The 27,016-nt window shown below is 28.4% G+C and overlaps 2 protein-coding genes across 2 annotated transcripts in view; both read right to left on the bottom strand.

The window, feature by feature from the left end:
- Positions 1–21,925, bottom strand: part of LOC111620480 (TBC1 domain family member 12-like) — a 111,138-nt gene extending 89,213 nt beyond the window's left edge. Inside the window, exon 1 of the mRNA XM_023362399.1 lies at positions 21,757–21,925. The gene's annotated coding sequence lies outside the window, so the exon portion shown is untranslated. The remainder of the gene's footprint in view (positions 1–21,756) is intronic.
- On the bottom strand, positions 13,056–14,964 carry LOC111620491. Its single transcript, XM_023362410.1, has 2 exons — positions 14,358–14,964; positions 13,056–13,910 (listed from the first exon to the last, which is right to left on the bottom strand). The coding sequence occupies exons 1-2, from the start codon at positions 14,929–14,931 to the stop codon at positions 13,330–13,332; spliced, it is 1,155 nt and encodes a 384-aa protein (XP_023218178.1). The 5' UTR covers positions 14,932–14,964; the 3' UTR covers positions 13,056–13,329.
- Positions 21,926–27,016: the final 5,091 nt, after the last annotated feature.

The raw sequence follows: 27,016 nt of genomic DNA on the forward strand, positions 1-27,016 counted from the left end.
CTCGCGGTCCGAAGGGCCTCGCGCCTCGAAGGTTTATGCATTACTTAAAAGCCGCGAACGCGACGAAAAAATTTTACTCGTCATAAAACGATAAATAGTTTGTCAAATTTTTATTCATAAAAATGCAGTTTCAACTGCTTTTTATTTTATAAAATCCGTCTTCTTGCGCCACCAGAGGGCCTTTTAAACAATAGGTAGTCTGTTAGCGTTGGTCAGTAGTAGTCCAAATTCAATACGAACGTTTGTTTCTTGAAAATTTGATCACGATTTAAATACAGTATTTACTTTTAATATTACCAATATGTCATCGAAAAGAAAACGTGTTGTATTATCATTAAAAGACAAATTAAAGTATCTATTTCGATTATCCGGATTTTTCCTTATCCGGACTACCTTCATCCCCAATTAGTCCGGATAATCGAGGTTCTACTGTATTTTGTGTTTCAAGAAAATACAGCTATTTAAGGAAACTAAAGCTTAAGTAACTGAGAAATGTTTTTGGATCTTTACTCAGACCAATTCAGGAACATTGCATCTTGTCTTTGTTTTAAATTTTCATGATAACATTTGAAACAATTTCAAATTTCAGCTCATGATAGCTGAAGCTGATCAAAATAAAAGTCTGAAAACGTTTCTCCTTTACTCATAGCTACTTATGAAAATTAAAATTTATTTTCTTTTTAAAACTTAAAAATTTGATTCTGACTTTAACCAATTTTGATTGTTTTATAAGACAAATGTAATATTTATAATAAGATCTTTTGATGTCAGTTTTAAATTCTGAGAAAAATTCTATTATAGTATGACTTTATCTTGTCACAATTTGGCAAAGGGTACAGAAACAAATCGCTACTTTGGAAGAAAACCGACATAACTCAAAAAAGTGTGATTTTTCGCTTATGTCATAATCAAAACAAAAATGAAGTAAATTTTTTGTGGAAGAGTGTCACAAAAGTAACTTGCGTATTTGGCCACTAGGGAGCAGTTATGTGGGAGATAAGTGATATTCAGTTAAACTTTGGTTAAATCTTTGCATGGGATTTTCTCAAAACTAGTAATTTTGAGTTGTGTTGATTTTCTTCCAAAGTAGCAAAATGTACTTCAACTGCTTAAAAATCAGATTTATAATCTTGCAAATATAATGATATACCCTTTTACATTCTATTTAACATTCTATTTAAAAAAAATTATGTAATCTTTAACATATATAATAAATATTTAATTTTATAATAAAACACAACACAAAATCAATTATCATCAACTAATTTATTAAAGATGACAAATATTTTAAACCTAAAAACTTGGATTTCTGAAAAGTCAGAATTAAAGTTCTGTTTAAAGTTAAAATTCAGTGGTGTGCCATAATTATAACTTTAGATTAATGTTTAAATAATACTGTAAAAATTCAATTCTCTTCTTTAAGATAATCAAATGAAAATATTTAGTTATGTATTTTACTGCACACTTTTTCTTCTAATCTTAAAAAATTTTAATAATTTATTTTTCTTTAACCTACTTATGACATAAAAGATTAAAATTCTGCAAATAAATCATTTCCTTTAAGCACTAGTCCATATCTAATTATTTAAAGAAAAACAAAAATTTAAGAGCATCTTTAAAAATTGATATCATGACCTAATAAAACATAAAAAATGCAAATATAATCTTTCAAAAAAGTATTCAAATTTATTAGTACAAATTTTTTTTCACTTCAAATATTGATATCATTCAGTTACATTCTGATGAATAAGAACACACTTTCACTCTGATTAAAATATATTTATCTTGTTAAAAAGCAGTCTTGAATAGCATGAAATCAGAAGTTATATTGTATAAGATTTTTTCTCCAAAATAATGAAATAATAAAAAGTGCTTTAACATAACATAAAAACTCTTTCAAATAATATATAGTCATCATCACATCATCAGGAACATCAATTCAAAATAAAATATAGTTACTTACGATATAAATTAGATTGTAAGTTTTAAATCTAATTTATCTCTTCTTAAACAAATTATAAAATATGTAGAGACATTACATATAAAAATCGACATTCTCTGTTATCATACAGTTTAAAGATAAAGATATTAAGTTATATCTGAGATACAAATTAGTGGATTAGCTATTGTATTGAATCATATTTTTGTAGTATTTTGACATGAAAATGAAAAAAATTAACAAAATTTCATGCTTCCAGAAAATAATGATGAAAGTAAAAAAGTCATTGGAAAAATCCAGTTTCTTGTAACACAACTTTTATTAGTAGAATAAAAGATCTACAACTAACTTTATTCTTTGTTTATTTCAAACTTAAAAAAATAACAGAATTTAAAATACAATATACAAATTGTACATATACAATAGAAATTTAATCTTTTTAAAATTTTCTATTTAGAAAATTAAAAATCAGATGCCCATGATATAACAATATTTAAAAAAAAAACAATCATAAATTTACAATAATTTTTATATTTTATATCCTTAAAAATTCTGAATTAATGAATGATTGATCATGCAAATTGTATCTATCACAGTCTTTATAGAATTGATTGAAATCTGTTTTTAGATTGAATGCTATCAGATGCATTATTAAATATATATATCTCTTTTAACAGTTCATAAATTTTATGAAAGTTTTAAATAAAGACATTAAATTAAAATAATTAAAAGATATACTTTTCTTAAAAAGCTTTTCATCTTAAATACAGTATTTTTCTATTCTGAAAATTTCAATCAACAATCATAAAAATAAAACAATCTGTCAACATTACATCTATGATTATATGAGGGGGGACCCAAAAAAAACTGAACTGAGAGCGCACTGCCATTCATAGATATAGTAGAGAGTTCTCCTGTTACATGAGGTTAGTAGAGACCTTCGCGAAACAGCTGTGCAAACGGCATCAGTTTGTAGGTTTACATTTGAGCGTAGTGTTGTGTTTCTGTTACTGTTATTTTGTTCCGCCTGCGAAGTTCTGGGCATCCTTCAACATCTCAAAACGATGAAAATATCTGCCAAAAAAGTGTTAAGACATCTGCAAGAGGATGTGCAAAGGAAACGTCTGGAACTTTGGCAATCAGGTGACTGGTTCCTTCATCACGACAATGCCCCCGCACACACGGCTTTACGAGTGACCCACTGTTTGGCCTCTTGGGGATGGCCTGTCATTCCCCACCCTCTGTATTCACCAGATCTAGCCCCGTGCGACTTTTTTCTGTTTCTGAGAATGAAGAAAAATCTAAAAGGGAAGCGTTTTGATGTTGTGGATGTGGTAAAAACAGCTTCGCTAAGGGCACTCTGGAACTCTTCAACCTTGATATCGTCCAGGTTGAAGACGATATCAAGGTTGAAGAGTTCCAGAGGTGCTTCAAACAGTGGGGAAAAAGACTTCACAAGTACATCACATCTAATGGAGAGTACTTTGAAGGTGATTGAAGAAATTTTGTAAAAAAGTTAATAAATAAAGATTTTATACAAAAAATCCAGTTTTTTGGGTCCCCCTCGTATGATACTAATCTACTATATAATTAAACAACACTAAAAACATTGAAGTATTGAAAATATCTTTGAAAGTTGTGTGTATGTATACAGGTAACCCCCCGTATAACACGATAGTTACGTTCCAAAAAATTGCCGTGTTATGTGAATCCATGTTATGCGAAACAAAGAACCAGTACGAAAAAAAGGGTTAGGTTCCAAAAATTAAAATACATGCTATTATATTTTCATAACTAAGATAAGAAAATTTTAATAAAGATATTTAAGTGATACATATTAATATAAATTAAATAATGTTTTCTTCGTTATCCCTAAAAGCACTATTAACCAAGGATAACTTGCCAAAAAGAAAACGGCAAGTTATCCTTATCTCTGAGCATTTTTCTGCATTATCTTCAGATCCATGCTTTACCTATTGAAAAAAATATGTAATTTTAGATTGCTTGCTTCTAGTTAAAAGATCTTTATAAATTTTCTCATATGGTGCTAAGCACTTATGAAGAATAAAGCAAGTATGAAATAAGGGAAAAACATCTGGTAACATCAGAAGCAGAAGCGTCGAGATCTGGCAACACTGAAACAATTTTCGCGAAGGACCATGTGTATGGAGACGAGAAAAGAAAATTTACATACTTAGGTACTAATAGTTCACGAAAATAATAATTTTTGTGAACTATTATTATTTAAGTATGTAAAAATTTATTACATTTCATGTTGTACCAGGGTTTTACCCAATTCTCGAACCGTGTCAGAGTGAATCCGTGCTATAGAAGTGCCGTGTTATACGGGGGTTACCTATATATGTAAGTACTACATATAATATAGAGTACACTTGTTAATTTGAACTCAGAGGGATGGCCTAAACAGTATGAATGAAAAGGAGACTGTTTTTACATGCTATAGAACAGAACAAAATAAGAAATGATTTTAACAACACATTAACATTACATGGCAAACAAAATAATGTTTAATCAATGAGAAATACAGAACATAGATACAGTAGTGCACTCAATGAAATAAAGAAAATCACAAGAAGCCATGATAAGCAAGCACTATGGGGTGACTGTAAACCATCCTAATTGTGTGCCAACTCATTTGAAATAAATTTTAATTTATTAACTTATTTGTAAATTTATTTTTTCAAAATTAATTTATTAATTTTAAATTTCAAAAGTGGGAAGATATTAATCTGCTAATATGCATTATTCATTCGAATAAACAGAAGGCAGACTATCAAGTTCAAATTAACAAGACAATTTTACATTGATTTAAACAGAAATCAGATGGGAACTAGTGTCCAGTTCCAATTAAGTGGAAATTCAAATTATCTGAGTTTGAATTATCAAGAATATACTGAATATATGTAGTGGTAGTCAAAAATGAATAAAATTTTTGGCACAGATTTTAAAACTTATCTGTAACTTTTAATTAATAAAATAGCTTATAACCATCCATCCATCAGCCAAATCAATCAGATAGAAATTATGCTACAAATATTAACTAGAAATTACATGATTAGAACAACGATTCTGATTCATGATTAGAACATGATTCAGCCCAATTAATTTGGCTGATGGTTGATACATTGGGTTCTTGGGATGTTGATAAAGCTTATAACATTGTGTGTTACACATTAAGTTATAGTTTATAATCTGTAAAGACAAAATCAAGGGTGTAAAATAGATTTAGAAGCAATCACGTTCTTCTTTGTCAGATACAGTATTCATTAACCAGAAATAACTAACAGAAGCCAAATATGAGATGTTCTTTCCTATATTCTGTATATATGTAGTTAAAACTGTTTATTAAAGCTAACTGATTTCATCTACATATATATATTTGTTTCTAAATGTCCATCTTATTAAAATATACATTTTGAGCTTTAAACTTTCTATAGTGCAAAAACAAACAAAAAAGTTTCAAGTCAATGCATTACACAAAGAAAGAAATTACAGGTATACCTTGCCTTACATCAGTAATTGGCTCCAGGAGAAGCGACTTAAGTCAAATTTACTTGTCACTAGGCTAAACCACAAATAACCATTCTCAGTTCTGTATTTTATTTATAAATGCATTTTTAATAATATATGATTAATAAGAATCTATTTTAAGCTTTCAAACAAATAAATTTTAGTTTTTATTATAGTACAGGAAAAAGTAATTTAAATTTACAAATACATGTACAGTATGTACAGTACATACTTGTAAATGTACAGTACATGTTTACAATTTGGTGATGTTTACAGTACATCACGGACTCTATTTGTGAATGTGGTTTGCTCTAAGACATTATAAAATAAGATGATTTTGTAAGATTAAATAACAAATAGTTATTAAACAGTAGATATTGGAACTACTGTGAAAAATGCCAATATTGAGTTCTTAAAGACCACTAAATAAGATGACAACACAGAGTCACAGATGTTTTCATATTTCGTTCTCTACGATTTATGATGATTATATTAACATTTACTGTAAATGTATGTATTTTAATATGATTTTATGTGCTTTTAACACTTTTCTAGTGATATTACAATTTCAATATTTGTGGCGGACAGACGTAAAATTGAATAAAATGACTTAAACTTGATTTTTATTTTTCCATATATTTTTTTGACAAACGACGTATAATTGAGAACGATGTAACTCGAAACGACGTAACTTGAGGTATACCTGTATTATGTAAACATTTTCAGATGTGTTCATGAAACATTTTATAACTTTTTAAAAATAAATAGTTATTCAAACAACTGATAATTTCTTAAAGATTTATTTAAAAAAGTTCAGCTTAAACTATACTTTATAGCATTACTTTAAAACTAAGATATTTTTAAAAACTGAAAATTAGTAAATATGAATGCTAAAAATTCTACAAACAGAGGAAAGTATTAAATGTATTAAAGACATGCATAAACAGATTGAATTTAAATGATTATGTATTCATTCTGTTAACCAGACAGCATAAGTGAATAAGAGATTCATGATACATACATATACAGTTGCCAGATTTCTATGTTTGGATTAAAGGACACTTAAAAAATGATTTAATGTTACCATTCTTCAACTTTCACTCTACCTTGCTTTACTAAAAAAAGAAAACCTGAATAATTTTTTATTTAATAAACAAACATTCTGTTTATATTTTTTTAGAATTTGATTTACAAGCAAAAATTAGTTTTTGTATTGATTATGAGTATTTGCAAATTTTAGTTTAATTTACAATTTAAAATATTTAATGCTAAACCACAGCTTTCTTGAGATAAGATATGGATTAATATAAAAAGCCAGGCATATGACTGTGGGGAAATGTATCATTGCCATTACAAAATAAAGGTATTAAAACATGAAAATAAAGGTTAGTCCTTTGAAATAAGAAGGTATCTGGCAACCCAACATACAGGCCATTTTGTAACTAATTATAAAGTGTTAATAAAATAAAATAATTCAATTAAAATACAAACCAATATATTAAATCATTTCTAAAGTCAAGATATATGATTATGACAGAAGACATATAAATGTACTGTACATTTTTACATTTATTTGCAAACTAAGACAAATGTATAAATAAATGAAACAAATACCTTACAACACTCCAGCAATTAATGTAATCAATAATGTTTTCAATCTAGCTTAATGGATGTTCTTCAGTTGCTCAAATAGAATACAAAAAAAGAACATATTAGAATATATATAAAATTAAATTTTAAAAATTTTGACAGAATAGAATATGCCACATTTAAATGTGCTATCATAAGAAAAATCCATAAAACAACCAAAACTGGATGTTAAAATGAAATAAAAATTATCTAAAAATAAAAATAATTAAAGATATATCTTATTTGCTAATTAAAAACATTGAACATTGTTACATTTTGTATAATGATTTCCATGTAGTGGATAATGAGATCACACATCTACAGTGTCTGTTTGTTTTCAAAATCTTAAGAATTTCCAATTGTTTTAGGCCAACTAACTTACATCATTTACTGGTCTAATGATCTCAGCATTGTCCCAAGCAATCTCCATGTTAGCTTCCTTAGCATATGCCAACAGAGCAATGTTGTCAAGATCTTTCTTCATAGTCCATTTATGTTCCTTAATTCTATCAAGGTTCTGTGTGAATGTGCCAATGTATTTCAATTTAGTGTTGAATTGGTGGTCCTGTATAGATATATATATATAGAATAAATGTCTGAAGAACTGAAAATGTCATGTGTTCTTGCCATTGAGTAAAAATCTGAAAACTATTGAGTTATACTTACAGGCAAGGCTTAGATTGTTAAATAATAATGAAAATTCTGTAATCCAGTATCTGCAAGTGTAAAGGAACTCTATTGGTAATTCAATGATCCAAAATGTAAAACTGAATTACAGTAGAACCTCCATTATCCGAACCTCCATTATCCGGACCTCCATTATTCGGATTTTCGATTATCCGGATTGTTCAAAATAAACAAAAATTTTATGAATTTGCTGATTTGCACTTGGCGAATTACGACACTGTTTATGTACGTGATGGAATGCATAACTTTTTTTGTTTCAACAACGTCTCACCCATCACAGTGGTCGTAAACTCGTAAATATATTTTACGTAGTAATAAAAATATAACTTGACATACGTATTTATAAATAATTTATATTCAAATTACATCATTTCTATGACCAAGGGCGGCGTAAGGCATGGACGACGTGGGCCACCGCCTATGCCTCGCGGTCCGAAGGGCCTCGCGCCTCGAAGGTTTATGCATTACTTAAAAGCCGCGAACGCGACGAAAAAATTTTACTCGTCATAAAACGATAAATAGTTTGTCAAATTTTTATTCATAAAAATGCAGTTTCAACTGCTTTTTATTTTATAAAATCCGTCTTCTTGCGCCACCAGAGGGCCTTTTAAACAATAGGTAGTCTGTTAGCGTTGGTCAGTAGTAGTCCAAATTCAATACGAACGTTTGTTTCTTGAAAATTTGATCACGATTTAAATACAGTATTTACTTTTAATATTACCGATATGTCATCGAAAAGAAAACGTGTTGTATTATCATTAAAAGACAAATTAAAGTATTTGTTTCGATTATCCGGATTTTTCCTTATCCGGACTATCTTCATCCCCAATTAGTCCGGATAATCAAGGTTCTACTGTATATTTATTTTGGTTAATTACATACAGATTATTATATGCATTTCAGGCAACTTTCATTTTATGACCTCTCATCAGTAATTTGTATTGAATAAACTTCCTTGTTGTCATATGCAATCTCTTTTCTATTTTATGTGGTTCTCCCTTCATCTTGCATGTTTTAAAAGCATTAATCAAACTGTTTATCAATTTCAATGTGGATATTGTAACACAAATTTCCTGATGTAATTAAGTTCCTTTAAGGTATCATGCATATTCATGCAGTGTGCAAATGCCCTTTCTATTAATGATCAGAAGGTAATTTGAAAGGGCCAATTGAAATGTGTGAAATGAAAATAGGGTGGTAAGAAGGTTTCTATTTTTTGGCATGGATCTCACCTTAAAAAGTGATGATGATGTCTAAAAAGTGGACTTCCATGTGGATTTCTTGTTCTAATTGTAATTGCAGTCTTACGGATTTTTAGTCTGTCATTAATCTTTTCAAGAAAGTGTTTCAATTTGGATTTGATGCATCACAATATAAATGGCAGTTTGATGCTGGAAAGCTAGTAGTACCATATGGAATCTAGATAGTAGAGTTAAGGAATATCTAAACCAGAGGTTCTTAACTTTTTTTGTTCCATGAACCCCTTTGCCAGTCAGGGTAAAGGCCACGAGTCCCTTCTCAGAAAAATGTTTTAAATGCAAAACAAAATTGTAAAGGAATCCAGTTTTATTGAAATATAACAACTGAAATAAACATTTTCTGTATATTCATGCCCATAATTATTCTGGAAACAAAATTAAAAAAACAATGATTCTTTCTTCACATATTAAATATGTCAATGTGAAGATTGTTTATCTTTAATCAGAACATCAAACTGTAATGTGGTATTTGACAAGACAACATTCATGTCACATTGGACATTAATCGATTTTGACTTTTTGTTTTCATTGTTACAAGTGTTGAAAATCCTGATTTGCAAAGATATATTGTTGCAAATGGAAGCAAAGCTCCCTTAGCTCATTTTACAAGACAAGGATAAGCTTCTCTTAGGAAACACCAGAATTCTCCAAGGATTTTTGAGTTAAACTCTAATTGTAGTAAGTTTTTTGTCCTCAGATCAATAAAGTTTATTTTTGTCTTAATTTTTGTCTTAATATTTTTATTTAAGTCAGCATCTGCAATACAGTTTATATCAGGAAAAAAAAAGGATTAAGGATACATGGTTCAATTTTCATGCCAATTTTTGAAAAATGCAACAACTATAATATGATATAAAAATAGCTGTTGTTTTTATTGGTGACCACATATACAGTTAATACTGCTGTCATTTATTACATACATTTATAAGTGAAGCAAATGTTAGATTTTAATAAAAGATTATGGAGAATAAAAGTAATGAGTTAATTTTTTCTAGTCTAAGCTCATGAACCCCTGGTTAAGAATTCCTAATCTAAACACTTGTCAATAACTATACATTAAGGAATCCAATGTGAAGATCATTTTGAACAACCCTACGATCATTAGACAAGTGAATAATGTGTTTAGCCTAAAACAATTAGAAATTCTTGAGATTTACAAAGGAAACACAGACTGTGAATGTGTTAGCTATTGGAATATGAACTCATTGTTCACCACATAAAAATTGTTACACAAAAATGTGACATTGTATGGTGTGAAATGTTTTTAATTAGCAAATAAGGTATATCTAAGTATTTTTATTTTTAGATAATTTTGGTTTCATTTTAATATGCAATTTTTGATTGTTTTGTGGATTTTTCTTGCAATGCCACAGTTAAATGAAGCATATTCTATTCTGTCAATAATTTTTAAACTAAATTTTGTATATTTCCTAATACATTCTTTATATTCTATTTCAGCAACTGAAGAAGACCCCTTAAGCTGGATTAAAAACATTATTTACATTAAATAAATAAATGTTTACTGGAACTAATTAAATAATTTAAAAATAAACAAACACCTTTTACTAGTCCAGAACAACGTTTAATATGTTAAAAATGTTTTCAACCAATTTAAGCAATCTTCTTCAGTTCAGATTCCATCATTCCACCAATTATTTACATTAAATTATTGCTGCAGTGTTGAGAGGTGTTTGTTTTATTTATTTGTTTCTCCAGTTCTTGTTGTTGCATATTATAAAATCATGTACAATTTTACAAAAGGTGGTACTGGTACTAGTATTGCTTTATTTAAAAAGGTATAAGTGTAATAATTTTAAAGTTAAATGTAAGTAACTAGTTTCTGAGTTTCTAGATTACACTTAGACTAGTAATTGATTGCATGAAGTAATTTGGCCTAAAACTATATAGTTTAATCAAATTAGGTCAATGTTCTTTCAGATACTTTTAAATTACTTTAATCAAAACTTATTTAGTACAATATCAGGACCTAACTGCCAACTTTAAACAAATGAAATAATTTTGCCTAATCATTTTCTAGTCTAAATATAGCCTGAATAATCTAATAATTAGATATTTAAATATTAACAACAGGATTAGTAATTATTTATATATATTTTAATGTAAAATTGAGAGAACAACAAATTCCAAATGTAAATTTGGTTTATTTTATATTTTGCATTTCTAATCAATAATGTTGAACACTATTTGCTCATATTTCAGAATAAGTGAAAACGAAAATTATTTCATTCTTAATCAGCTACACTTTCAGAGAAAAAAATAATTTAATAAAAATTTTCTATCTTATCATGAAAATGATATGAGATTATATTATATTTCTTTTACATAAATATTCATAAAAAGCTTAATAGAATCAAACTCAGAAGACTGTTTAAATGACATAAAAGCACACCTTTGAGCACTTTTCTATGTCATTTATTCATAAAACATATCAACTAAAGATTTCAGTATTTCAAAATAACAATTATGTTCAATTATATTAAAAATGTATGTCAACTTAATTTTCCCAGAATCAATATCAAATTAGTGTCTTAAATTTTCAATTTAATAAAAATAGAATCAAATAAACTTACAAAAATATTTTATTAATAAAACATTTTAATAGTATTAAAATTAATAAGAAAAATTTAATATTAACTGTAAAATATTTTAATTCATTCACTAAACTACTGAAAACAAATGATTAAATAAATAAATTTTTTATTTAATAAAATAAATTACAATAATTAAATAAGAAGCCATAATGATAATTGTAAAAAAGTTTCTATAAATAATCTAATTTTATACATTTTCTCAGATATTTATGCTACATGAAATGATTACTTTGTCATTTTATATCTATAAAAATATATAATATAGAAATTATATAACAAATAAAATTCATATTTATCTTCAATATTTCACTTCAAATGTTACTTCTATTCATAGATTATGCATAAAATTGACGATATTGTTGACAAAATAAGTTTATTGTTATGTCTTATCTTATCTCAGCATTAAAAAAATACTCAACTTTATTATTCTTTATCTAAAATGAAGAGTTTAAGATAACCAGAAAATAATTATATCTTATGTACACTTTAAATCTGATTGTACTGATGTATTCAAAAACAGACCTATAATAAGTTATCATTTTTTAACTGATTATCTGTAGATAAGACAATAATACTTATAAATTTTGCTTACTGATGCTATTTTGCAATTTATTAAAAAAATAAAAATAATGCTCTGTAATTTAAAATATTAAAATTTTAACCTATAAAATTATACAAATATAAACATCCAATACCCAAATTTTTAGTTTAATGCCAAACAATTGACAGATTACATAGGGTTAGAATAATGCTACTAATTATTAATTAAAAGTCAAGTAATTTGGTCAAGAGGTAGGCATTATTGGATGTTTATATTTGTATACACAGAAAATCCTCATTACTTTGAAATTCAAGGGATGAAATAATCGTGACTTCAAATTATCAAAAATTTAGAAATATCCAAGATTTACATATTTTTATACAATATGCCTTAAGCCATATAACTGATGTAATTTATTAAGCAAACAGAATACAGTTATGTATGCAGAACATTATTTTCATTAATTAATAATAAAAATGTAAATAAATTACAGGTAAACAGCATGTGTTTGGTGATCTGCTATCAATTTTCTTGTATCCAAGCTGTCTAAGATTTCATGTTCAATTGAAACTACAGCTAAATTACTTAGTCTTTGCATTATTAATCTTAAATAGTTTTTTTTTTTTATAATTTTTAACTTCGAAAAGTACCTTTCACCAAATGCAACTGAAACCGGCAATGTAAGTAATATTCTTAGTGCTATTGCTGTGTCCGGAAATGTTGAAATTACGTCATTAGTAAAATGACATTGCAATAGGGTTTGTGGATCATTAGACTGGTTTTCTGGAAAATGCAACTTTAAAGTATTGATTTCATTAAACAAATCAATACCGTCAATGTCTGTTTCACTACTTGAATCGTCTTTAAGCTTTAGATTTAAATCCTAACCAAGTTAAAATATCATTAATTATACTTAGACCCATGTCAGAAGAATTATTAACAAAATAATTGCAATTTGATATGCGATTTAACTGTTCGAATGCCTACAAGTACAAATTGAGAAGGAAGCTCTGTGGGATTCCCTATTTTCGCCAGTCCTGTCAACTTCTCTTATAGAGCACAACTATGGGTACTTGGCTTTTGGGCGCTGCCGGATGGTTCAACCTGCTGATAGACATTTCGCATTGCATCTTAATTTTGATAAATGCCAATAGAGGCGCTGTTAATGCTATAATATAAATAAGAATATAGTAATTGCACGCCGGTCGGATTTTTTCTCCATGCGAAGACATTTCTTATGCTATAAGTAGGGTGAGTATTATGACAATGACTTTGAATATTACATGACTGATCGCTCGATTTGCCACCCCCCTGAACGTTCCTCCCGCGTGCGGTGCATGCCTTGCACGCCCGCTTACGGCGGGCCTGCCCATTCTTCAAAAGTTCTTTAATAGCAGATGTTGGCATTGATCCTTTTTGATCTTTCTCTTTTTCAGAAAAAAACATATCTTGCTGAGTTTCTTGGTGTTCTTCATTTAAGCATTCTTGGAGTTGTTCTGTCGTCAGATCAGTTTCAGATTCCATTATGAGCTCTTCAATGTCATCTTTATTCACTTCCAATTCCAGAACTCTAACAGTTGTCACAATTTCATACATAATTTTGGGGACATCATCTCTCTCTCCCTGAATACAGGAGGGGGACAACTTTTGCCAAGCAGAATTCAACTGTTGTTGAGTGACTTCTGACCATGCCTTTTGAATGAGCCATATAGCTTCAAGACGTTTTTAATGTCATTGTTGAGAAGAACTGGCATACTCCAAAACACCAACGAAACAGTGCTCGAATGTACAATTTCTTGAAACCTGCAATAACCTCTTGATCCATTGGTTGAATCAACGAAGTGAGTATTCGGAGGTAGAAACGTAACTGTCAGCCAGGGAAAGTCTTCCAGAAAATTACCTTCAAGGTCTTTTGGGTGTCCTGATGCATTGTCCAATAGCAACAGTGCTTTTAATGGCAATTCATTGGTCTGAAGATAATCCTTGATGCTTGGAGCACAAACTTCAAACAGCCATTCTTTGAAAAAAGCCTGTGTTACCCATGCCCTTTTATTCGATCTCCACATCACTGGCAGTTTTTCTTTAATTATGGAATTTTTTTTTGAATGCTTTAGGGTTCTCAGAGTGATAGACAAGAAGTGGGATAAGCTTCATATCACCGCTAGCATTAGCTCCCAAAAGTAATGTCAATTGATCTTTCATGGGTTTATGCCTAGGAATATTTTTCTCTTCTTTCATAACATAGGTATGGTTTGGCATGTACTTCCAAAATAAACAAATTTGTTGTGGACAATATCCATCTTTTTTAATGAATTCTTCAAATCTGAGACAGAACTGTTCAGCTTCTTCTTTATCTGCACTAGCAGACTCACCGTGAATTACCATATGTTTAATGCCAGTTCTCCTTCTAATCTTTGAAAACCATCCAGTAGTAACTTTGAATTCTATCTCCTCATGTGATGAATGTGAAGTTTGTTTCTTCAGTTCTTCAAAAATTTCTCTAGCTTTCTTTTGAATGATAGTCATACTAGTTACATCTTTTTTCATTTCCTTTTCTTTTATCCAAATTAAAAGCAATCTCTCCATTTTTTCATGGATGGAACATCTTTGTTTCTCAGATATGATTTTCGTTACTCCTTCAGCTCTTTGAGTCTTCTTGATTATATCTTTCTTAGCTAAGATTGTGCCTACTGTAGACCTATTCAAGCCATACTGCCTAGCAACATCAGACATCTGCCCACTCTCTACTTTGGCTATTATCTCTTGCTTGGTTTCTATGGTGAGCACGGTTCTTGACACTCCACTCTTTTTATGCTCCATAATATTATCAATTTCTGTTTGAAATAAAAAGCTCAGAAAAGCACTTACAAAAATTCAGAGAACAGAAATCAACTAGCACATGAAAGAATTATGTAAATGTGAAGCCCAAATGTAATTAGAAATTTTGGTGTTAAAACATTGACAAATATCCGATAGGACAGTTAAACTCCCACCTTTAGAAAATAAAAACTGACGCAAAACTTATAGAGTGCCCGACAGTCTTGAAAAAACTATAAAAAAATTATTTGTCAGAAAAGTAAACAAAAAGCTGGAATTACAATGAAAAGTTTCAAAGTTCAGGAAACACTATCTGATGGGTATCGGGTTGAGTGTCAATGTTGACATCTCTTGCACTCCGAAAGGTTTCAAATTGTTACCCAAAGACAAGGAAAAATCAATCGGTATTTGTTATTATCCATCACTTCTTTTTATGTTTATTCAGTGAAGTGTTCGTTGTCTGATCATAAAAATCTTTTGCAAAAGTGTTCGTATCCAATTTGTTCATTAACTGATCACCCACTATATTTTATTTTTGGAACACAAGTGGGTCACTTGAAATTACGAAATGGGTCACTCGGTAACCCGCAGGTCATAGCTTGCCGAGGTCTCTTTTAGATCAATATATTAATTAAAAAATAACGAAGAATTATGATAGTCTTTTAAAATGTCTTATTTACTTTTTATACTGTCTGTCTATTGTGTAGAAGATTAAAAAAATTATCTTCATAGTAAATAATAATATTTTTCTATTATTTTCTTAGAATTTCCCATATTAGTTTCTACATATTTCTTCTATAAAAATAAACATTACAACAAAGCTTTCCAAACTGGATTTTGATTTTCATCTACAAAGTTCTTCAGAGGATTTTTTGAACAAGGTAGGATAAGAAATTCATTTTATGATTAAGGAATAAAGTTCTTAACATTATTAATTCTTTCTAAAAAGATTTAACAACTCAAGTTCATATCATGTACAATTCCCATTCCATTTACTAAGGATGATGTTTTTCCTCAAAGATCTTTATGCAGTTTTTCTGGCCTTGTTTCTATTGTGTCTTTCTTAAGGTTCTGGAAGTTGATTGACTTCACACTTCCTGTTTTGGCCCTCTTTCCAAAAGAGTTTAGGTCCACATATCTACCTCTTGGCTAGTGTTGTCACCTTTTCAAAATTGCTGATCCAGACAATAGGTTTGTTCCAACACAAGTCCCTGACTGGTTTGAATTTGAAACCATAAAGCACTTGGCTGTAAAATGACATTGCACATTAGGCATGTGCAATGTCATTTTACAGCCAAGAACTGCATAATGTGCATGCCAGTTTTAAACCAGTTAAGGACTTGTGTTGGAACAGACCTAATATTTGCCGGAAATATTTGCAAGTTAAAATTTTAAAAGTACATTTTCTGTCAATCTTAGCCTAGGGATAAGTTTTGGTGGGGATGTGAAGTTAAAGTGTTTAACCATTAAAATAAAATACTTGCAAATATTTTTATAAATTTACTTTGTTTTATCATAATTTCACAATTTCTATAAAAACTGGACAAATTAATAATCAATCTGGACCATGAATTTAAAAACAAGTTTGTCTGGATGAAAACCGACCTGATGGCAACACTACTTTTGGCAAAGCAGACACCATCAACTGAATCAAGAGTCTATATTTCATTTATTTAGATTGAAAATATGGATGCTATGTAAATGAAATATATACATCATCGTAAATGTTTCCTGCAAATATTAGTTGTATTAATTAGTTATATAGCATTCATGCATACATGGATGCTATACAACTAATCACTTGGGAAAGTCCTTTTTTGTTTACATGCTCTATAACAAAGAAGTCACTGCCATTCTTTGTCTACATTTGATCATTTAAATGGATTTTAATAGTGATTAATAGCATCAGACCCAAACAGTTAACTATAAAAAAGTAATTTAGATCAGCTCACAGGATACTTATATGCAGTCTCTGGGCTTTGGCAACAATTTTATTTTCCTATTTTCCATCTTATGCTATTATGTGACCCTAAGTAAGCTGATATTTATGATGGTAAACATTCAAACTGAACTTGACCAGTGAAAAGATTGTCTTAGTACCGAGTTTACTGGTGGTCAAGAAATATGTTGGCACTGAGCTCACTGGAAATCTATGAAATTTCTTTGTGTCCAGATCCAGAATGGTTGCTCATCACTGATTTAAATAGTTTGTTATATTTTTTGTAGAAAAGATTTGATATATATGATATATAAATGTATATAAAAAGTTCTAACATTTTTACTTTCCTGGCTCCATTATATACAACAGAGGGAAAGTATGGCAATCAATCAAAAAATGACCCCAAACTTTCTAAATAGTTATCTGAGAATAGTTATATCAAAATGAAAAAATTATAGAAAACTTATCAGCTTTTAAGATCAAAGTTCAAGTAGAGGTTTATAACATCAATTAAAGCATTGGTTGATGAACAAAAGACAAGACATGTGCGTACATGTCTGATGGTTTTGCAAAAAGTTGTGATGACAATGTCTGCAATGTATAAAAAATTTCAATTTTCTAAACACACTCTTGGTGACTTTAGATTAAGAAAAAATTGTTTGATGAGTTTGTAATGAGTTAAAATCAAATTATAAAATAATATTGATGATAACATGAAAAATTTATTGAAAACTAATGGATTGTAAAGAATGATCAAAATAAAAGGATAATGAATTATAAATAACATTCATACTTTTCAAAGACAAATCAAAGTAAAACAAATTTAATATTTACTTTACATATTTCTGGAAAGGAATCTCAATCATCAGAATAATTATGTAAACATACCAAAACAGCATATAGTTTTTCAATTGTTACATAATTACAGTTGTCAGAAACTAAAAAAGTATTTTTAGTTTCTGACAAATGTAATTATGTAACAATTGAAAAACTCAGATAATTATTTAGAAAGTTTGATTTAGAAGCTAAGCAGTTAACTGTTGAAGTGTTAACATTAAAATTTTTCAATTTAATTTTTTAAAATTTATTTTAGCATATTATTATTATGTTGGGTTTTGTGAGTTATACTCGGTTATTATTATTATTATTATTACTATTGTGGTGTTCATAGAGTTTATCCTACTTGGTTTATCTACTGGTGCCTAATTCTATGCCAAACCAGGATCAAGGCATAGCTACAGAACATGCTGTTTGTATATGCATTTAATTTCTTGACTGTGACATCTGTTTAGAATGGCAGCCTTTTGTAGTGTGATGCCCTGATGTTTCTGGACTTTTATCTAATGTATATGGTATTATGTCTGTGCAAGAAAAGACTGCATGTTTGCATTGCTTGCAATTGATTTGCATAATTTTCCAGATGATTATATATGAAGCAATTTTATATCTATCAATGATTTTCTAAGATTAATTTTTCTTCTCAATCATTTTATATGTTATAACTACAAGTTGAGAAAATGTTTTTTATTTTTTTTGAGTATCAAAACAAAAGAATAAAATTTCTAATTTTCAAAATATGTAGAAATGATTCCATATTGTTAAACTTGAAAAATAATCTTTATATTTTTTGAAGAAATCAAAACAGTTTAATAATATTTCAATGCTTGCAGACAATGTAAGTGTCATATTAAGAGGGTATTATATCCAGATATATTTCTACACAGTACTGTATATGTAATACAGATTCATATATCAATATAAACAATATAGAAATGTTTATCTCCATTAACTCAATTTTTAATTAAAAGCAAATGCTCTATTGGATTATTGGCCTGTTTTAAGGCTAATTTTACTTTTTATTTAATTATTAAAATTAGCCTTAAAAAATTAGCTCAATAATCCAGTAGATCATTTGGCTTCAATACAGAAATATAGTTTGCAAACTTTAGTCTGAGTAATGGATTAACAAAGGATATATGTATATGCATATACATACACATATCCCTAATGTTACATATAACAATAGTACAATAGTGAATTACAATAGGATGAGTCACCTAATAATATGCAGATATGCTTCTAATAAAATTTTTAAAACTCCTTTTAGTCCATTCATTAAGAAGATAAGCATGGAATTTTACCAACAATAACTAATTAATAATTATTATAAAAATTGAAAGAATAGAGCAGTTCCTTATAAAAATAATATATTTTATCTATATGAAATATGGTGCTGCTTTCATAAAATGCAAGATGACAAGAGAATATATATTTGTTTTTGGATTCAACAATATTCTATACATTTTACATAAAAACAATTATTATTATTCCTATTAAGAGTACAAATATGTATATTTCTTCACTATTAATAATACTGAGAATATTTAATTTTAATATAAAAAAAAGTAGTGACTTAATATTTTTGAAAGAAGAGTTTTTATTTTTTTCCTTTGATCTATCAAGATGACAATCATATTTCATAAGTCTATCATAGATATTTTCATCTATAGTGGCATCTGGAAAACTGAAAATTCTAATATGTTACAAGAGATTTTAATATCTTCAGAACTGACAGTTTTGTACAGATTTCAGCAGATTGAACTATAAATTATTTTCTATATACCTTACTTAATATTTTGCTGTGGTTAAATATTATGAATTACTTAAATAATGTTACTACAGAATCTTCATTGATGTAAATATTTAAACAATATACAGCTTCACATTAGAAAATACTTCTCAATTTATAAAATAATTCTTCTGAACACATTTTACAATAACAAAATAAACTGTCACAGTTGAATATTTCATACAATCTGATCCAATTCAATTTTTCTATAACTTTTGATTTCGTAGTTTTTCTCAAAAATTGTTTCTATTTAATAAAACTACTAAAGTTTTGATGTATTGTACGAAAGAATTAGAAACCATCATATCTCTTTAAAAAAAAATAACCATGTATATTGCTGCTACCATAATACATAAATATTATGAGACAAGTTTTCATGCTATTTTTCAAATTATTATAAGTATGATATATTATAGAATGCATTTATTTTTATAAACTGGAAAAGTACATAAAAAAGTAACAAAAATATTTGCTTTTTAATTAAAAATGTCAAGATGTTATCTGATTACTTTGTTGGAACTAAAGATAAGCACATCATATATTTTGTAGCAGCATTAAATCCTACAGCCAAATTTGCCATTACACAGATGTAAATAATCTAAATAAATATATTTATATTTCTCATTAATTTCACTTCACAAATTTATTCTAATTCACACATGTAATCTCTTATCTCTCTCATTCTATATAATTCAATGTAATTTTTCTTTTTATAAAATCTAATTTGTATCAAATTTCTTAATTATCTTCTACTTTTATTTAAATTGAATCCATATGCTGCAGTTATCTTGGCAATTTCAAAAAAAATTTACTAATCATTATTAATCTTAATATTCTTTTACACTTTTCTTTAAGTAATTGCCAAAAATATTTTATTGAAATTCTTAATTTATTAAACTTTGTCTTCAATATTTTTATCTTTTCTAAAAATATTATATTCTTTAAAATAAAGTTTTTTTTTAACTTAAATATTATAAGAATTGATGTACTGTACATTAAAAAGACATTTTGGAAAGTCTGAACAGCTTTTATTTTTATCTTTATGTTCAATTTTTTTTAAATTTCTGTTGCTTTTTTTTATTTGTTCAATACTTCTGTCAATTCTATATTTTTTGTTGAATTTTGTTGTTTCTATATTAATTTGTTGATAAATTGAGGTTAAGCCAAAAATATTAAAAACAATATGTATTTCTTTATAAATTTTAGTTAAATTATTAAAGTTTCATCAAGTTTACCAAATATTGCAAATTATAAATACTTCTATGGCATCAAACAAACACATAAACATAAAAATTTAAGCTATAAAGTAATGTATATATGAACTGAACATACTACAACCGAATTTAACACAAAGAAACTCTTTTAATTAATCCAGATTATAATAAAAATTTATTGCAAATTCTGTATAGGAATATATTACATCTTCTCAACTTAATAAAAAAAAGAACCAATTTAAAAATTTAACATAATAACCAAGAAACATTTAACATACTCTTTGAACTTAAATTACTTTAAAAATTTTTTATATTTTTACATTTACAGTTAGTTTACGCAGTTTATACGGAAAGAAATAACCAAATCTAGCAAAATAACTACATCACAGGTGATAAACTGCGAGATAACTGTTAAAAATGTAAACAAAAATTGAGATTTGAAACAAATTTTAATCATACATTTGTGAAAGATTAAAAAAAACAAATTTTTTTTAAATATATATATAATTTTTACTCTCCATTATAAACTTTCAGAAGTTTAATTTATAATTATTATGGAGATTAAAAATCAATAAAAACTGAAATAATTTCAGTGTATAAACACAAGAGACTTGTAATAGACAAGATAAACACAGAATGAAATGGATTAATTTAAAAATCAGCTGATAAAAATGCAATTAACATGGTTTCGATTCTTCTCATTAAAGGAAACAAGAATTACTCCACACAATTAAATATCATTTATATTAATTTTCAGGGGTCAGAGGTCAAAAAATTTGAACGAGTGTGGAATATTTCTTAAGGAAAAAATTATAATAAAAATATAAAATAAACTTAAAACACTCGAAAATCACTTAAAACGATTATTAGAGAAAAATTATCACAATAAAAGAGTTAAAATAATGATTAATTAATTACTATAGATATAAGGTTTTAAAATAGGTAAACGTAATAAATACCTCTCCCCACAGACACCGCTAATGATATGAACGATAACAGAAAACTTCAAAAGGACCATCTATCACTTTATATCAATAAATAAGCCGTTTTAGTTAAGAATGGTTGTGATAACCACAGGAAACAACACCCCTTCCTCCATCTTTGTTGATGGTTTGATAATTCGCGCAAAAGCCTCTTGAGGCGCGACCGTCGAAGGTTAAATTATTAAAGTTTCGTCGAGGTCGAGATGCTTTCCGAACGTTTATTTATTATTATTATTATTATTATTATTATTACTATTGTGGTGTTCATAGAGTTTATCCTACTTGGTTTATCTACTGGTGCCTAATTCTATGCCAAACCAGGATCAAGGCATAGCTACAGAACATGCTGTTTGTATATGCATTTAATTTCTTGACTGTGACATCTGTTTAGAATGGCAGCCTTTTGTAGTGTGATGCCCTGATGTTTCTGGACTTTTATCTAATGTATATGGTATTATGTCTGTGCAAGAAAAGACTGCATGTTTGCATTGCTTGCAATTGATTTGCATAATTTTCCAGATGATTATATATGAAGCAATTTTATATCTATCAATGATTTTCTAAGATTAATTTTTCTTCTCAATCATTTTATATGTTATAACTACAAGTTGAGAAAATGTTTTTTATTTTTTTTGAGTATCAAAACAAAAGAATAAAATTTCTAATTTTCAAAATATGTAGAAATGATTCCATATTGTTAAACTTGAAAAATAATCTTTATATTTTTTGAAGAAATCAAAACAGTTTAATAATATTTCAATGCTTGCAGACAATGTAAGTGTCATATTAAGAGGGTATTATATCCAGATATATTTCTACACAGTACTGTATATGTAATACAGATTCATATATCAATATAAACAATATAGAAATGTTTATCTCCATTAACTCAATTTTTAATTAAAAGCAAATGCTCTATTGGATTATTGGCCTGTTTTAAGGCTAATTTTACTTTTTATTTAATTATTAAAATTAGCCTTAAAAAATTAGCTCAATAATCCAGTAGATCATTTGGCTTCAATACAGAAATATAGTTTGCAAACTTTAGTCTGAGTAATGGATTAACAAAGGATATATGTATATGCATATACATACACATATCCCTAATGTTACATATAACAATAGTACAATAGTGAATTACAATAGGATGAGTCACCTAATAATATGCAGATATGCTTCTAATAAAATTTTTAAAACTCCTTTTAGTCCATTCATTAAGAAGATAAGCATGGAATTTTACCAACAATAACTAATTAATAATTATTATAAAAATTGAAAGAATAGAGCAGTTCCTTATAAAAATAATATATTTTATCTATATGAAATATGGTGCTGCTTTCATAAAATGCAAGATGACAAGAGAATATATATTTGTTTTTGGATTCAACAATATTCTATACATTTTACATAAAAACAATTATTATTATTCCTATTAAGAGTACAAATATGTATATTTCTTCACTATTAATAATACTGAGAATATTTAATTTTAATATAAAAAAAGTTATGACTNTAAATATTTAAAATACTTATTTTTAATCGAATAACACGTAATATAAATTCATCCCTTTTGGTCAATGTTTGCTATGTAAATATAATCGCGCATCTCATTTATACTTAATTATATTTATATATTTATAATTGAATTTATAATGTATATATAACTTGGCTTATTCCATTTTATAAATAAATATAATTTACACTTTAAAAAAAAAAAAAAAAGTTTAATTGTTTAAATAGAAATATTCCAAAAGGAAATGTCTTGTTACGCCATATATATTTAATCCTCAGATGGAATATGTCTTAAAAAGATCAAGGACAAAAATATTCGTCTCGAATTTCAAACATTTCTATCGGATTTCGTGTCTTTCAATCGATATTATACAATTGAGAGAGCGAAAAAGTCGTTTAGAAATATGCGCATTTTATTTATTATTTAATAAAATTAATGAAAGCGTGATAAGCTCACGGGAAATTTCAATTCTTTTTATTATTATTATTATTAATTTAAAATTAATATCGACACCCAAACTCTCCTATATTATGATGCAAATACTATATTGACCTGTCAACTTACATCAAATCATCCACTGCAATGTGAATTACTGCAATTTCTATCTTAACTTCAAAGTTAGCAAAATAAAATAATAATAACAATAAATCTTTGTTTTCTATCTTTCTTCATCTTTCTTAATTCGATTCCTAAGTTCTATAGACAGGGCCTTCGAGAGTTTGTACGGGTAATAGTGTAGAGGGCCTTTTTGCTATTCATTTCTGAACAAATACATAAAAATCCAGTAGAGTTTTATGTTCTTTAAGTCCATAGGCGCAATTTTATTATAAAGCCCTTTATGTAAAAGTGATTTTTTTATATAAAAAAGACAATAAAATCAAGTTATGTCACTGTTCTTGCTGGGGTGCAAAATTAAAGTTTTTCAACGTTCACTAAATGTTTACGGGCATATTATCTTCTTACTGTAATTTTTGAGGCCCTAAGCGCACTTCTAGTGCTCCTATTGGGTAATCATCCACTGATAAAACCCCCAGCTTCTCTCCCCTCTCGAAGGTCCCATCTATAGGCATACTATGCAAATGTATTACATATTACAACTATAAAACGCTGTATTAACTGAGTTGTATATTTAATGCTGCGAAAAAGAATTATGAGAAATACAATAATTAATGACATTTGCACTTTGTCTCCAGCATCAATAAAAGTATAAAATTTTAATTAATAATAAAAATAAACTATATAACTTTATAAATTGATAAACATAAAAATATAACGAGAAAATCTTTAAATAATGAATATATATGAAAAATGTGATTAATTACCATTATTCATGGGGTACGTAGAAGGAGAAAATGGAACATATACTCCTCTTGGGATTGAATAAAACACTCCATAAATTATAATCGTGAAAGTGATTGTGACGTATACTTTCGCCTTCGACCACGGAGGGCTTTGTTTGTCTTAAACCCCTCCCAAAATTAAACAAATAAAAATGTAGTGATATAATTATGTCTCCTAACTTTGCCCCTCCCTGGAAAATTTTCTGCGACGCCCCTGCCATTGTTTATCATGAATATATAGGCAATGAATATACAGTAAAACCTGTCCAAAACGGAACCTGAATAAAACGGGAACTTGCCTAAACAGAAAAGATATTCGCAACAGTACTATTCCGGTTTACACAGGTTTACTGTACGTGTTTATATATACAGCTTTAACATCAATTTACAATACACATATACAATAATACAATACAATATACAGCTTTAACATCATTTTACTAACACGAAAGTTTAAAAGCTGAATTATATAATGCTTGGTTATGCAATTTGACAATTTTTAATGAATAAATCAATTTAACCCTGTTTAAGTAACAAATTGACACCGAGTACAAGTTGACGTTAATTTAGCCAATGTATAAAAGCAATTCAGAAAATTTATTACTGTTACTGGTAACTTGATTAGGTTGATTAGATGAATGCCTTCATTTATCTGTTGAATATTTTAATTGTAAAATAAATTTTTCTTCGGGATATTTTTTTAATGACTCATTTACAGAATCGTGTGTAAATGTTAATATGGCCCATTATATTCTGGGTTCCATACAGTAACAGTTGAATGGCCGAAGAGGAAAGGAGCCAAATTACTGCTCTGGGGGATCCGAAATCCAATCCGGATAGTCAAAATATCCCAGGAATTTATCGGGATGGTTTGCGGCCGGATGGCCAGGTGGCAGCCTGCCGCTCTGGGGGACCCGGGTTCGAATCCGAACGGGTCGAAAAATCCCCAGGAATTTTTCGAGGTGGTCCGTTCGGATATGTCGGGCCCCGTCCCTCACCACCCGGCAGCCCATTGTGGGCCTGGCCGAACCCATAATGGGCTTGCAAAAAGAGGCCCTCTTAGTGCCCACAGGGCGGAAAGAGTTTAAAAGAAAAAAAAAAAAAGTAGGTCTGTCCTCCCGAATTTGTCAGACCCTGGTCGTCCCCACTGTGGGCCTGGGTATGGAAAAAAGCCTTCTTAGTGCAGGGTCTTTTTTTCACACTTCATACCTCGTGAATAGGGAGGAAAGAGTTAAAAATTATTTATCATGCAAAAGATAACAGTTGTAAACTTTTGCAATAATTCTTCAATTTGTGAAACTAAATTACTGTTTTAAAATAATTTCTTCAGAATAATCATTTAGTTCGTAACAATTAGAATAAATAAAACAAAAATCTTATTCTAGAATCTTATAATCTTGATTGATTTTAATTACAGATTAAATTGTAACTTGCACATGAAACTCTTTTTAAGTTCAATGAAAATAATGTCCGCCTTACCTGATAAAGCAGTTTCAATACAGATGAATAGACAAACCAATAGTTCGTTTCAAATGAAATGGACTATGCTATTAGTTTGCCTATGCATCTAGCTGATTTACTAGGGAAATACGCCCAGTGAAAACAATGGTCAAAATTATCCTTTTTCACAGGTTTCCGTTTTATAGAATTAAGTTGTTATTAATTCAGTAAAATATGTTTTAAAATATTAGTATATGCAAAGCATATTATTCTTAGATCATTTATTATACTATTTTTTGTTTATTTTAGATTTGAATTGTTTAATTAAACTGAAAAGAATGACTAACAATGATGTTGTAAGTTGGAATGACTAGCATTTAGGGAGCCTAAAGAAATATTGGGTTGAGTCATAAATAAGTTCCGTTAGCAAGTAGGTGTAAATGACTGTCGAATACTTGCCAGATGTTGTGTTGCTTCAACTGAGTTTTATTAGTGGCTATTAGCAAATAGTCTATAAATGTAAATTTTAACACTGAAGTGTCAATAATGTAATAAAAAATTGTTTCTGAATTCATTTAAAATGGAACATTTGAAAGTGCATGTACGTTATATCATGTTGTGGGAGTTTAAACTCGGCAATAACGCTACAGAAACAGCAAAAAAGATTTGCGATGTCTACGGCAGTGGCGTAATTTCAGACAGAGCAGTTCGAAAGTGGTTTACAAAATTTCGTTCTGGTGATTTCTCCTTAAAAGATGATGAAAGACCAGGCCGCTCCTCAGACTTCGATGATGACGTTTTAAAGGCCTTGATTGAGCAGAATCCACGGCAAACGACGAGGGAGTTAGCAGAGAAGCTGCACACATCCCAATCAACTATCAATCGTCACCTCCANAAACATAATTTACGAAATACTGTTTTAATATTTTCCATTTTATTCTTT

The sequence above is a fragment of the Centruroides sculpturatus genome, unplaced genomic scaffold, assembly GCF_000671375.1.
Source record: "Centruroides sculpturatus isolate CEXI.00-Female unplaced genomic scaffold, Cexi_2.0 scaffold28, whole genome shotgun sequence".
Taxonomy (NCBI): Eukaryota; Metazoa; Arthropoda; class Arachnida; order Scorpiones; family Buthidae; genus Centruroides; species Centruroides sculpturatus.

Excerpts from the sequence above, each read along its gene's own strand:
- LOC111620491 (XM_023362410.1), bottom strand. The coding sequence starts at position 14,931 with ATGTCTGATGTTGCTAGGCAGTATGGCTTGAATAGGTCTACAGTAGGC. Across the intron at positions 13,911-14,357 it reads TTTGGGAGCTAATGCTAGCG|CTATATGGCTCATTCAAAAG; the intron begins GTGATATGAAGC and ends AACGTCTTGAAG.